Source organism: Schistocerca serialis, chromosome 7 (genome assembly GCF_023864345.2).
Source record: "Schistocerca serialis cubense isolate TAMUIC-IGC-003099 chromosome 7, iqSchSeri2.2, whole genome shotgun sequence".
Classification (NCBI taxonomy): domain Eukaryota; kingdom Metazoa; phylum Arthropoda; class Insecta; order Orthoptera; family Acrididae; genus Schistocerca; species Schistocerca serialis.
The window spans coordinates 127,335,651-127,350,737 of record NC_064644.1 but is presented as its reverse complement, the minus strand read 5'-3'; the positions used below and the strand labels follow the sequence as shown (position 1 = coordinate 127,350,737).

The window sequence follows — 15,087 nt, the reverse complement described above, 5'->3', positions numbered from 1 at the left end:
ACGCTGTCGCGGCATGCTACCAGTGTTAAAGACTGCGATGGAGCTCCGTATGCCACGGCAAACTGGCTGACACTGACGGCGGCGGTGCACAAATGCTGCGCAGCTAGCGCCATTCGACGGCCAACACCGCGGTTCCTGGTGTGTCCGCTGTGCCGTGCGTGTGATCATTGCTTGTACAGCCCTCTCGCAGTGTCCGGAGCAAGTATGGTGGGTCTGACACACCGGTGTCAATGTGTTCTTTTTTCCATTTCCAGGAGTGTAGTAACTGGTTTATCCAATGCTGTTTTTTGTACTGCTCATCTCAGCATTTAATGTACATTTGACATTATACAACTTCAGAAATCTTCGCCCTGTGCCACAAGCTGAGGAGTCTGATCTCATCACAGAATCGACAAAGTTTCAGGTTTAGAATCTTCACTAATCCCAACCAACAAATCTCAATCGCTTCAAACTGACAGCTTCACTGAGGTCCTCAAATGAGCTATCTGTTTTCACCGTTTTCAGTAGGATGCAGGAAGAATAGAGAATGTCTCAGATCTCAGGTGGCAGACTTAGTTGATATAAACATCTACAACTGACTGCAACATGTGCTCTCAATCATACTTTCAGTTACTCTCAGAATGGCCTTTTCCACCTGGTGGATGCTTGCTCCGTGGATACACATAAAATACACATTAAATTTGTTTCCATCCTGTGCTATTTCTGATAGAGGAATCATCATGTGCTAAACATTTGAACTGCCTACAACTTAACGGCACTTTCTTTCCCCTTTGTAACTGCCTTGATTTTGTCAGAGAAGAGACAGCCGATTAAGCAGGAGACATGAGGCCCACAGTTTCTAATTGATTATCAGTGGAAAGCAATGTCTCAAACCTGTTTGTTAGAAGCATGGTACTAGCCATTTGACCATTTGCTGAGTGAAACCTTCCCAATGAAAATCCTCAGATCTGGGCATGACTTTGCAGTCACCATCAAGTAACAACTTGGTCTGGATCAGGATTCATTATGGACTAGGTCTGTTACAGGAGCAGCTTGCAAACTCAGTGCCACATTTGTGAGTGATGGCAGCCATTATATCGCTTGCATCTGTCATAATTTTGCAGTGTCCCCATGAACCCAACATTGCCACCAGTGCATATTCCAGCCATGGACAGATAGCAGCTAACTCTTTCTAGATCTTGCAAAGGCCAGAATCCCTAGCTATATCCACTAACGAATGTAACTCCTCTAAAGAGGAAAAGATGTAAAGAAATTAAGTCAAAATCTTGCTGCATACTTCCGAATAGATGCATGTGGAAAACTAAAATAAATGCAAAGTACAACATTTAAACTGCATTTGGTGCTAGTATTTTTCCTAACTTGTGTTAGTGTCCCAATATCTTTGGTTGCTTACTGACAATCATTCTCCCATAAAATGTAAACTTTTGCAGTCAGAAAGGTCACAGTTAAGAAAATGTTCTGGGCTATTATGCTGTGGTTGAATGGATTTCACTTTTAAACCGAACATTTCGTCCCCATCTGCGGAGGACATCTTCAAGTGTGATTATAGCTACTTTGAATGTCCAGTTCACATTGTGGCTCACTACTGACTACAGCAAAATTCTATTTCTGTGTGCTTCTGCACAGTGCCAAGATGTCATATGACTTGAATGCGCCATTGTGTGGTGTTGCTATCACCCCATGATGGAAGACTGGTACACATCTTCTTCAGCACCAGAATCCAGATGTCAATCAATGTCATGACCTCTTCCTCCCTACTGAAATTCCTGGAGTGTTTTATGATCTTTATGGTCACTCTATATAACTTTCATGGTATCCGCTTGTGGCTGCCAGTGCTTGAGTCCTGTCAAAATGAATGTGGTTGTCTCCTGACTGCAAAGCATGTTCCAGCTGCACGGAACCAGAATTTTACTGTAGTCAGTACTGAGCCAGAGGATGAATTGGACATTCAAAGTAGCTACAATCCCCCTTGAAAATGTCCTCCACAGATGGGAAAGAAATGTTTGGTTTTAAGGTGAAATCCATTTGACCACACATAACAGCCCGGAATATTTTACTAAGTGTGATTCATTCTTCCTACACACCATTCACGCTCTTGAGTGGCTTGCAGAGTGTGATGTAGATACAGATGCACTATAGTGTGAGAGGTCAATTAGAAAGAAACTAAGCTGTGAAAATGGCATAGAAAGACAGAAGTAGTATGAAAAAGATGATTTGAGAGGGAAGGGACAAAATATGAGACAAAAGGGAAATCATATCAGGAAAAAGTCAAAATTGAGAATGTGCTGGCACAGTATTGCATCACAGCTGTAGGTTCTTGGACATCTTTGATTTTGTTGCTGTTGACAGTTTTTTGTTCCCACTTGTTTTTATTGACTGAATAATAATGGTCATGGAAATGTAAGATAGTGGTCAACACTTTCTAATTTGTTGTTAGATCATTTGTATATTGTTGGTGTCATCCTTTCTTTGGTTGGATGTGTTTTGCCAGCCTTACATTTGGCAAGTTTTAGAATGAAGTTTCTGACATGTATAAGAGGAATGCATCAAGTAGGTACAAGTAGCTATGCTGTAGCCAAAAGAACAATTGTCTTGGATGTTGCTTGGGCAGCTGAAGACTATTTGAGAGCTAGAAAATGATTCTCATCAGTACCAATTTAATTTCATGAGTGAAGAGATCAAATACCATTTGTAAAACACCTAAATAATAAATTCTGTATGTGATGATAAAGTGTAAAGAGATGAAATAATTTTTCTTTAGCTTGGTAGGTATCATGCAAATTTGCCAGGGCCCTGAGGTCATGAAAAATAAACGGTTGTACACATTATTATCTGAGTAGTTTTTGGATACAGATATCGCTGATTCACATCTTGTTTGGTTTCATTCTGCTTTTCGAATTATGCACAAAATATTGATTGTAAGTTCTGCTACAGCATCCAGCTGAATATTAACAGAGGGTGGAAAAATCAAAGCAAAACAGAGACACAGTAGCTTAAAATCCTTATTCTTTTCAGGTGAGGCCTGAAAGTATTGCCCTTTCATGTCAGTTATTAAGTTATCGATGTTGTGGACACCTGTTAAATTAAATCACAGGAGTTTTCCACTTTCATATATCATTGCATTATCATTACAGCTTTCAAGTAATTTGTTAGAATTACAGAGTACTCATTTTAGAATACAGGTAGACATTTAAGTTGTGAAAATAATAATAAGTTTAATATTGATTTTCCACTCCCATCTGTAGGTGTTGTTGACTCTGAAGACATTCCTCTAAATCTTAGTCGAGAGCTTCTACAGAATAGTGCCCTAATAAGGTAAGAATGTAGCTGTTATTACATTAGTAATTCTATAAAAGCATGTATCTGTGAAGTAATATTACTTAGAAGTATATATCACATTGCATGCTGTTTTTTGGTACATTATCCATTAGAAATTAACACAGTTAATTGGTATTAAAGTAAAACTATTATGGTCATTCAAAATAATGTGTCATTCTGAAGCTAATGTCAATAATAGATCTGAACTTGCAGTCTTAAAACTTTTGGGATCTTGTGAACTAAGAAGGGAACAGGTTTCAGAAAGCGAAAATTTTATTCAAACTTCCACCTCGGTAGCACATTCAGTTTCTCTGCAAATGGCTTCAGTGTAGAATTTTTGAGGAAAAGCGGAGTTAATCCAAAGAAGCCAACAGGGGAATGTTTCCAATCCCTCACTGTAATACAGATGATAAATCTCTCATGCTATGTGCAGGCACACTCTCTGCTCTTTCCCCTTTACACTCTCGTTTTCAAAGTACAATAGAGTGTTGATTATCCGAACGTCGGTCAACAGAACGACCGCTTAACCGAACTGTGTACTCGCTCGCACCTGTTACTCATCCCCCTCACTCCCAAACCAAGTTTCCCACAGTAGTTGCTGCACTGGGCCACCGCTGGCAGAACATTGCTTTTAATGGGGCCTTCACAAAGTGCTGCTGACCGGCCAAGCCGCCAGTTGCTGTGTTTCAACAATCAGCACACTTCTGTCCGCTTGGAACTGGCAGTAGGAGTAGCTGCAGTATCAGAGCTGTTCACAGCAACAGCTGCGGCAGCTTAGAGTTGAGGCGTGCCACTCCGTGCAGTTTGAAGGATTGCGCACCCCCAAGAAGAGCTTCTCACAGTGCAGTCAGTCACCTTCTGTTCTCTGTTACGATCACTTGTGTGCTGCTGCGTGAAGAGGTGAACTTGACAATACAAAATGCTTAAATGTAAATGTGTTGTCCTTTCTATGAGGGATAAGTACGAGATTATTAAAAGGTTAGAAGAAGGTGAATCTGCAACCACTTTCTCCAATTTTTTGGCAAATAAACATGTACAGTTCGATTATCCGAACAAACCAGTTTTCCGAACACCCATGTCCCCCGATTACTTCGGATAATGGTCGCGCGCGCGCACGCACGCACACACACACACACACACACACACACACACACACACACACACACACACACACACACAACACTTCTGCAGCTGTCTTGACACTGTTTCCTAAGCACCTGCCTTGGCAGAGGTGTGTGAGGTGATTGTGAATGGATCATGGCAGTTGGGAAGAGGAAGATGTACAAAGGGTATGAGTTATTAGAAGATCTTGGAGAAGTTGGAGGGGATGGGGTGAGGGGGAGGGAGGAAGGGGGGGGGGGAGAGAGAGAGAGAGAGAGAGAGAGAGAGAGAGAGAGAGAGAGAGAGAGAGAAAGGGGGGCATAGATGAGACAGGATAGGAAAGAGTGAGGTCGAGGCCAAGGTTGGGGACTAGTGAGATTTAGGACAGAGGTATTGCAGTATCAGAGGAGATGCTGCATGGATATTTTCCACCAGTTGAATTGATGATAGGGGAATCTAATCAAATGGAGTGATGTACATCATGTTCAATGAATGTGTGGTCAGGTTCATAGTTAGCCACTGTTTTTCTGTTGCTATTCACGAGAGTAGAGATTTGGTTACTTGCTGTACCCATATACAGTGCTGCACAGTAATTACAGCAAAATTCATGTATGGCATAATTTCTTTCAAATGTGGCTTTACAGTACTAGTGAAGGATGTGATTGAATTTTAAAATGCTTGTTTTATGTTGGATAATATGAGTGTTACTGGCCATCACAATGGCCATGGGACTGTTGATGTTCAGAGGAAACAACGAGGGAAATCCATTTCTGCACTAGCTGGACTGTAAAGCCTCTGGTGAGGTTATAAGAATATTTGGATAACTCGCACTTTACATTGTTGTCCAGTGCTCACAGTCTATCAAAATGAATGTACTGTTTCTGATATGAACAAGGGTTTTTATGGAGACACCAGAGACATGGGACTCAGCATTGAGGTAGATAGCTTGTTCAGTCAAGAAGGGCAAAGTGAAGAGGATTTGGGAGTAGTGCTGTGGTTCTGGAAGAACAAGCTGAGGCTGATCAGTCCTGGGGCCCACATTGTGAAGGCATAGTCAGTTAATCTGAATCAGACAAGGTGTTTATGGTGTTGGGTAGATAAGGAAGATCCATTCAGCTGACCCATAAAGAGATTGGCATAGGAATATGTCAGTCTACAATAACAAGAGCACTGCATGTGGAAGACAAAGTTTCAGGCTTGAGTTCTAATGTGGTACACAGTTTTAATCTGACAGTAAATTTCTAAAAAGTACACACTCCAGTACAGAGTGAAAGATTAATTCTGGATATTGATGTTTCTGAACTGCTCAACTTGCCAAGCTGTTAAAAAAATATTTTAGCAAGCCTTGAACAATGGGCTCAGAAACATTGAAACACTCTTAGCCAGTGTGGTTTTGTTAAGGGTAGCACCATCAGTGCAATCCATGCGACATGCCTATTAATGCAAAAGCATAAGGTGAAATAGAAGTGTATACACATGACATTTCCAAACACAGTAAAAGCAATCAACTGAGTCTGCATGACCTCATTAGACAAGCTGTTTGTTATCATGAAATCCCAGAGACCTCTGTGAGTTGGGTACAGACTCTTTATCACAAAGCCACTAGTGTGACCCAGGCCCATTTGGAATTTTTCCACCATCTGATATCATTGTTGGTGTTCATCAGGGCTATGCCGTATTACCACTTTCTTTACATGCATACAGCAATGGTTGACATACAGACACCACACACCTAGATACTTCTTTACATGGATCATACAATCCTAACACAAGAAACATCCCTGTATTCAAAAATCAGGTACAGATTTGGACGGACAGACTGGCTGAGAATGAGTTGACCTCAGTATCAAGAAGGCTGAATATGTGGAACATGGTCACCAAACCAGTGGCACTGCAGTAATTGGTTATCAAGTCCAGCCAAAGACCATACATTTTAAACACCTGCCAGACTGTGATGCCACTTCTGATAACTGGATGACAGTAAATGTAGCTTGGCATAAAATGCAGACAAGTTACCTGAGTCCTTTGTGATTAAAATGTTCTGCAAAATATCAAGACAAAAATTTACATTGCCACAATATTCACAGCACCCATTTTTGGTGCAGAATACTGCCCAGTGAGGAAAACTATGTGAAGTCATCATCATATGATAAAGTTGAATATGCATTGAAGGACTCGCGGACTGACTTGATATGACCAAGTAAGAAATGATAATTTCCAGTTTTAAGAAATGAGAATATTTGAAAGAGAATTTCCATTGTTCCAGTTGTGGATAAAGTAAAGGATGCTCGCCTTTGCTGGTATGGACAGGTAATGAAAAACAATCTTCAGTCTGACCCAGCTGGTTTACAATTGTATGAAAACTGACAAACCAGTGGTCTTAACAACATTAAGCCTGATGTGCAGGATGTTGCTTTTAACTCTGACCTGAACGTGTCAACAACAGAGTAAAATTTAGAAAATATAGTAAAGCAGCATATTAAATATGTGTAGAACAAATAGTAAGAAAATGAGACTGATATTTGTGGGGGTGATCTGTGTTTTATTTTATTCTTTTCTCTCAGCTGCCTTGTGTGTTAACAGTATTTATTCCCAAAATAGTGGTTAGAAAGTATTCTTGTGCATGCAACTTTTTCTGTTGTAAGAGATTTGGACTTGTTTTAGATACTACAAGATTGAAATGATTTGAAGTAGTCCATGAAACATTTGAGAAATTTTGTGCAGAATTTTTTCTCCCAGGAGGTACATGTCTTCTTGATAATCCTTTTATGTATCTGACTGCTTCACACAGTTTTATTTTGCAGGAAACTACGTACTGTTCTGGTAAATCGTATCCTCCGATTTTTGCATGACCGTTCCACAAAAGATGTTGAAAAGTTTGATGCCTTCTACAAAGACTATGGTCTATTTCTGAAGGAAGGTATTGTCAGCAGTGAGGAACAGCTTCAAAAGGTTTGTATTTTGAGGAATTTCTGATTGGGCAGGGTCAGACAGAAATTATGGTGACTCTATAAGCAAATTTGTTGGTAAATTACACTATATGCATTACTTTGTTCATTTGCAAAGCAGACTAACACAAAAATATGTCCAGTAAAATATTAACCTGCAGCTGTGACAAAGACATATTGCATCATAACAAAATGTTATGATGTACATTTGACAGTGTGTGTGGTTTTTGCATCTTCTTATGTAAACACCTTTTCTTTATAGTAGTCATGTAAGCAGGTTCTTCCTCTCACAAAAGTGGAAAATAAAGGAACGATGAACCTGTTTTGAGTGGCCCACACATCAGTTTGCATCTTTGTTGCTAGCACGAGTAACCTACCAATATGCATTTGTTCCACATTAAATTTTAATTTTTGCTACTACATATTGCATTGTCTTCTCAAAAGAAAACTTTCCATTATTTCAAATTAATCTTTGTTACTTAGAAGAGAAAATATAAGGAGAGTTTAGAAACATTAGAAAACTTGTACATACAGACCAGTAATTTAAATCTGATCATGTCACAGCAAAATGGTAATGGAACATGTTAAACATCTTGCACCCAGTCAATTCCCTTAACCTCTTAGTAGTTCCTAACATGCACCTTTCCATCTTTCACTTCATAGCTATCAGTTTTTGAACGGTTTTTGGATTAAAGGTTCATGTCATGCTGCCGTAAGTAAAACTTATGCATATTTTAATCAGTATATTAGCAATTATACTGGTTGTAAATTTTTCATTGCAGAAACATGGAAACCTCATTTTGAAAACCCTACTTAATTTACCAAAATAATGCCTGGCCATTTTTCACTCTTTATGCTTATTTCTCCTGCAGCCACCCAGTGATCTTCAACTGCCATAACTGCAAAAGCTTGTGGCGTCGATAGGTCATCATTTTGACCATAGACAACCTTAATCTTTGGGACTCAGGTCACTCATCCAAGCCGCCATGTTTATTCCATCTGTTCTTATACCTTGTACTGTGTGCACATGTATGGTAATTGTCGAAATATATGTATGTGCAGATATTAATGGAGACAGTTTATTCCATATGCTGCTATTTGTATCCTGTTCCCATATTGGTGACCCCAAAGTTTCTATGTCTTCCACAACTTCCGCGCTGGGTGTTGTAAATAAACAGGTTATGCGCATGCCGCCATGGCCATCTCACCCAATGCTTTGTTCGAAGATTTGGAAGCCCAACTACGACCGCTGAGCCCCTTCAATCCTTCGCCAATGGCCGGCTCTCCATTACTCCATAGTGATTCGCAATCTCCAACCATGTTAACTTCAAACTTTGTTGTTCTACAATGGTCGAGTTCTACACCGTTAACTCAGACAATGGACTCGGATTTCATGTCACCAGACTGTGCTCGCCAAAATGTGAAGTGGATAATATTCAGAACTATGTACCTACCGATCGGTCGTATAATGTTCAAAGCGATCTACATTCGCACATGTACTTTGACTCTCAATGGGCCGCAGCAACAGTTACTGTCGTGCCGTGTGCAATGCCGCCATTTGTGCAAAACGCACCCGACCACTATCAATCGCGACCTGTTATGGTTTTTCCTCATTTGCAGACTAACGATGGACATTTTCATGTGCAGAATTCTCCTTGCTCACTCCAAAGACCTGTTGCTCAACTTTTCGACTGCGTGGGTTTAAATACATCTTTCGGCATTTCACTTTCCAGGGGCGTCTTACCACACCGCAGTGATCTTCCACAAGTTCCACCAGTAATTTATAGTCCGTCCCCCACGGGGCATGTTTTCAGTGTGTGCAGAGAACTTACACTTCTGTCACACGAGTTACCAACCCCCTCTCCCACTCGCAGGATGCCCTGGTTCAGACAGCTCAGCTGCTCGCCTGTCCCACAGCTCGGTCTGTGTCTGTCCTGCTGACCTTCTGCATTATTTCCAAGTTGGGTAAATTCAAATCAGTACCTGTAACCTATGGTCCAGTTTCCGGGACCCCTACACGTATTGCGCAACCACTCGTTCCCACGGTACCGACCATGCCAGCTGCGTCGTGTTTTCACGACACGTCAAAGTCAGTGGAACCTGCTGCTGCTACGGATGTTCTTGCCAACAACACATCCACGCCAACTGTGCCAGCCTGCTGTACGGCCTCTCCTGCGACAGACCAGCTGGTTTTCCAGGGGACACTGAAGCCACTTGACATTTCGTCATGGCTTGTTTTCCTAGTCGACACTGGTGCTGACGTGTCCATCATACCTACATCTTTAGCTTCCCCCGACTTTTCACTGACGAAGTCACTTTTATGAGCTGTCATCGCATCAACGTTACAAACCTCAGCCCTGTCAAAGTTACGGTGTACCTATCTCCTTCTCTGTGTTTCCCATGGACTTTCTACATTGCTGACATCGATGTACCAATTCTCGGTATGGATTTTTTGTTCCATTACAAACTCCTTCCGAACGTAGTTCAGGGCTCAGTGCTACATCATCCCACTAACACTCAGATACTGTGCTCCCATACTTATTTTCCAGTTCTGTTTCTCTCGTGACATGTGAGTTGGTACACAAGTGCTCTGTCCTCGCGGGCAACATTGTGACCTGCGTCACTAACCTACTGTCAGAACACGACTCGGCAGCTGCCCCGCATGTTGATAAACATTCCCCCTCTCTTGCGCAGCAGCCACGTGACTCGGCAGCCATCGGTGTTCCACGTGCAACGCCAACGCTGCACTCGCCCGCGCCAGGTACCAAGTGCAAGGGTGACAGCAGACAGTTGCCCCGCATTCTGACCCGATCCGCACTGCACGTGCAGACGCCCTCTCCAAACAAGCGCACGCCATGCTCACATACTAGACATGTGATTTTCATGCTCCCTTTTCCCACTTGCACAAACGTCTATGCCTCGTCGCGCCCTACCCATCCAAAAACTTCGCGTCAGGACATTGATCAGTCTGGTGTGCAGTTCTCAGTTTCTTCTGTCACTGACGGAATGACACACAAGATGGTTACCACTGCCGGCCCTCCTATTAGGCACAAGGTTAGTTGCCTCAACCCTATTAAGTTGCGCGCAGCCCGGCAGCAAATTAACGAACTTTTGGAAACAGGTATGCTGCAACCGTCAGACAGCAACTGGTCTTCACCGATCCGCCTTGTCCTCAAACATGATGGCTCTTTCTGAATGTGCGGCAACTACAGATGTTTAAACACTGGTACTGTCATGGACAATTACCGCGTGCCTGACATAAATGATTTCACTCATGTGTTATCGGGTGCTACAATCTTCAGTGTCATTGATTGTAAACGCGCCTACCACCAGATTCATATAACGCCGGCTGACGTCCCTAAAACAGCTATTATGACACTGCTTGGTTTGTTCCAATACAACTTCATGCCATTCGACCTAAAAACCACGGCACAAATGTGGCAGCGTTTCATTGACTCCATTTTACGACAGTATACTCATTTTCAGCAAATCAGCTGAGGAACATGAAAATCATTTATCCATGGTCCTCCAGACCTTGAACTCCAATGGCGTCGAGGTGAACAAAGGAAAATTGCAGTTGCGTCAGCCTTCCATCACTTTCTTGGGTTACACTGTCTCCACCGATGGAATACAGCCTCCCAAATCTCACATTCGTGCCATCACTTCACTGCCGCCCCCGGCTACTTACAAAGAACTCTTGACGTTTCCTGGGCACAATAAATTATTACTGTCGTCATCTGCCTTCTGCCGCCACCGTGCAGGCCCCGCTGACAGACTCACTGTCGGGTAAACAGACTTCAGGACTCAAACCTGTTCGCTGGACTGCACCTATGCTGGAGGCTTCCAATGCATTAAAGGCTTCTTTAGCTCCCTCTGTGACACCCGCCGACCTCGACCCCTCAGCCGAGTTGTTCATCACTATGGACACCAGTGACATCGCAGTGGGAGCATTATTACAGCAACGCAAGGCAGACACGGTTTCCCCTCTTCATTTCTTCTCTAAAAAACTATCAGCAGCTCAGAAGAAATACTCCGCTTTCGATAGAGAACTCCTTGCGGTCTACAAGGCCATCAAACATTTCCGTCCCGCCGTGGAGGGTTGCTCGTTCTTCATCCTCACGGATCACAAACCACTTGCAGCAGATGCTTTCTGCAACCCCCCACCCCCTTCCCCTGAGGACCCACCCCTCGGCGTTTCTGTCACTTTGATCTAGTCTCCCAATTCACAACTGACATTCGCAACATCAAAGGCACGGACAACATCACCACAGATTTTTTTCTGCGGATCAATACTGTTTCATGCATCATTGACTTATCCAACCTGGCCGCCCTACAAGCCTCCGATGAGGAATCTCAAGCTCTCCTCATGGACCCTCAAACTCCCTTGTGTTTACTAAAGCTAAATTCCCCAGCATTGTGGACGAGGTGTGGTGCGACTCTCCTACCGGTACCTTACACCTGTTACTCCCACCTCCCCCACGCCTGCATCCACCTATCAGCCACTCCCCACCGGACACTTATGTGCCAACTGGTCTCAACACTTGCTCCCATGTAATGCTGAGAGACGATTCAGTCCGACAACCTCTGCAACCACCTTTCTTGGCCCCTTTAAAGTCCTCTGGTGGGGCGATTCAACTTTCAAAATCATGTCAAAGACAGTCTGCAAATTGTTTTGTTACACTGACTCAAACCAGCATTCGTGGATCCCAATATCCCTCTGCTGGCTTAGTGTGATTCTCCTAATAACTCTCCCGCCAGTCTACCTCCGACAATGTTTCTCCTCGGGCCACCACACGGTCTTTTTCACCCGACGCCTCTTCATCGCCTTCGTGGGTTTCTCAGACACGTCACCCTCCACCCCCATGTGCGGGTTTCGCTGCTACCTCATCGACTACAGAAACACCCTGTCCCATAGTCACCCTGCTCTGCAACATACCCCCACACCACGTGGATGACATTTCAGTTGCCACTCTTGATGGCTGAGTTCTCATTCTACTCACAGACACAGTGGCCCCACCACCCACCGACAAGTTAAACGTCAGTGTTGTGCATTGCCTCACCCTTCCTCGTGAGTGTGACCCGATGACAGTTCGCGCCTTCATCTCACCAGACAGCTCGATTAGCATCCGGGCTTGCCTCACCTACACCCCACCATCCACCGTTCAACCCGCCTGCTCTCAGGCTGGCCACCGCATCGTCTGTCCTCAGTGGCTAACGACTTCAAGGTGGACCTGCCTCCTGTACCCTGCCCCGGTCGAGGTGGAGGTCCCGGTCATCTGTCTACCATCTCGTATGACCACCAACAGTGTTGATGCCCACATGATCTTCCCTCAAGACTCACATGTACTCCATACTGTGGTCGCTCATCTGAGCCGCCATGTTAATTCAATCTGTTCTTATACTTAGTACTGTGTGCACGTGTATGATAATTGTCGAGGTATATGTATGTACAGATATTAGTTGGTACAGTTTATTCCGTATACCACTATTCGTATCCTGTTCCCATAAGCTCATCAGCTGTTTCTCCGACTTCATTGTTAATTTTTACTATTTTCTTTTCCTTCTGTTGGATGTACTTTTAGTTTTATAGTAATTAAGTTTTAAGATTATTTTCAGATTTGCTCTATTAAGATTTTCCATTCATGTTTGAGTTTATGTACAAGAGGAACACAGTACACTTTGATCGGCAAGAATAGAGATATTTCATAAATGGTTGCTTAAAACACATTCCTTCTTCTTTTTAATAGTTTCCGGATTCAAGACTTTCTCAAGGGCTGCTAAGAACAGTTTTCATGATGTGTAAGTTCCTTGACTTACTCTTCCTTTTCTTAAAATGTCAAATTTCTGACAATCGCAGTGAAGTTTAATGAAAGTTTTGCATATGTTAATCAGTATTTTAGCATACACGGAATCAGTGCCTAATTTCTAAAAGGCTGCTAATATGGATTTTGTGTAAACTGAGTGAAAAACATGTTTAACAAAACATCATAATATTTACTCTAGTTTGAATTTTCTTTTGGACTTCGCATCACCACTTGTGCTTGTAGGTCCAAAAATTCTGACACATTTTCTGTCAATGATTTATTCTTCGTAATTTAAAGGATTCATGCAACTTGCAGTAGATTTTGGATTCAAATCATCGAATAATGGAAAGTGTGGTTCATTTTATACAAAGACATAATCCATCATTTCCTTGAAAAGTCATATCATTTATCTATACTCATAAAATTTTTATCCTAAATATATATATTTCTCCACTTGATTGCTGTAATGTAAAAGTTATTAGTTGTGAGGAAAGTGGATTCACTTCTTTCATTTATTCTCTGATTCATCCGGCATTCATACCTGCACATACATGGAAATGGATTTTCAAACACAATTCCAAAGTGAACAAGACCCATTAAATAACTACTATCTGTATGAATCTTAGTTTCTTTTGACATTCAACAATAAATCAAGAACTCTTAACGTCTAATTACGACACTTTTTTGAAGTTCAACATCAATCAGTTTCCCCTCGCGTTTGATGCGAGTCTCTTACAAAGCATATCTGTGTCACTTCCTGGCAGATTAAAACTGTGTGCCCGACCGAGACTCGAACTCGGGACCTTTGCCTTTCGCGGCAAGTGCTCTACCAACTGAGCTACCGAAGCACGACTCACGCCCGGTACCCACAGCTTTACTTCTGCCAGTATCTCGTCTCCTACCTTCCAAACTTTACAGAAGTTCTCCCGCGAACCTTGCAGAACTAGCACTCCTGAAAGAAAGGATATAGCGGAGACATGGCTTAGCCACAGCCTGGGGGATGTTTCCAGAATGAGATTTTCACTCTGCAGCGGAGTGTGCGCTGATATGAAACTTCCTGGCAGATTAAAACTGTGTGCCTGACCGAGACTCGAACTCGGGACCTTTGCCTTTCGCGGGCAAGTGCTCTACCAACTGAGCTACCGAAGCACAACTCACGCCCGGTACCCACAGCTTTACTTCTGCCAGTATCTCGTCTCCTACCTTCCAAACTTTACAGAAGTTCTCCCGCGAACCTTGCAGAACTAGCACTCTTGAAAGAAGTTCAGCGCACACTCCGCTGCAGAGTGAAAATCTCATTCTGGAAACATCCCCCAGGCTGTGGCTAAGCCATGTCTCCGCTATATCCTTTCTTTCAGGAGTGCTAGTTCTGCAAGGTTCGTGGGAGAACTTCTGTAAAGTTTGGAAGGTAGGAGATGAGATACTGGCAGAAGTAAAGCTGTGGGTACCGGGCGTGAGTTGTGCTTCGGTAGCTCAGTTGGTAGAGCACTTGCCCGCGAAAGGCAAAGGTCCCGAGTTCGAGTCTCGGTCGGGCACACAGTTTTAATCTGCCAGGAAGTTTCATATCAGCGCACACTCCGCTGCAGAGTGAAAATCTCATTCTGGCATATCTGTGTCGTCTATATCGATTCTAACTCTCGCGCCGACATGAGTTGTTTTGCGCGGGAAATTATCTTTGCAGCATTAACCGTCACTCATGATTCACTGCCTAAACGCATCACTTCACACGTTTACACATCTAAGCGTGCACTTGAAATTATATATGAACATTCATTGGGAACCTCTTTTGATTATGCAGCGTCATTTTCGGGAAACATTTCTTTCTTCTTGAAGGTCATTCAGATCCTTTATAAATCTTGATGACATTAGCAGTGCTAAAGTTCCATGTTTACCCAAACACAGGGGAAGCCTATCTC

General features: G+C 42.9%; 1 protein-coding gene across 1 annotated transcript in view; it reads left to right on the top strand.

Annotated features, from left to right (window-relative positions):
- The window catches only part of LOC126412152 (heat shock protein 75 kDa, mitochondrial), a 383,507-nt gene that overhangs the window by 345,067 nt on the left and 23,353 nt on the right, over positions 1–15,087 (top strand). Inside the window, exons 11-12 of the mRNA XM_050081610.1 lie at positions 3,246–3,315; positions 7,224–7,371. Coding sequence (XP_049937567.1) covers positions 3,246–3,315; positions 7,224–7,371 — 218 coding nt within the window. The remainder of the gene's footprint in view (positions 1–3,245; positions 3,316–7,223; positions 7,372–15,087) is intronic.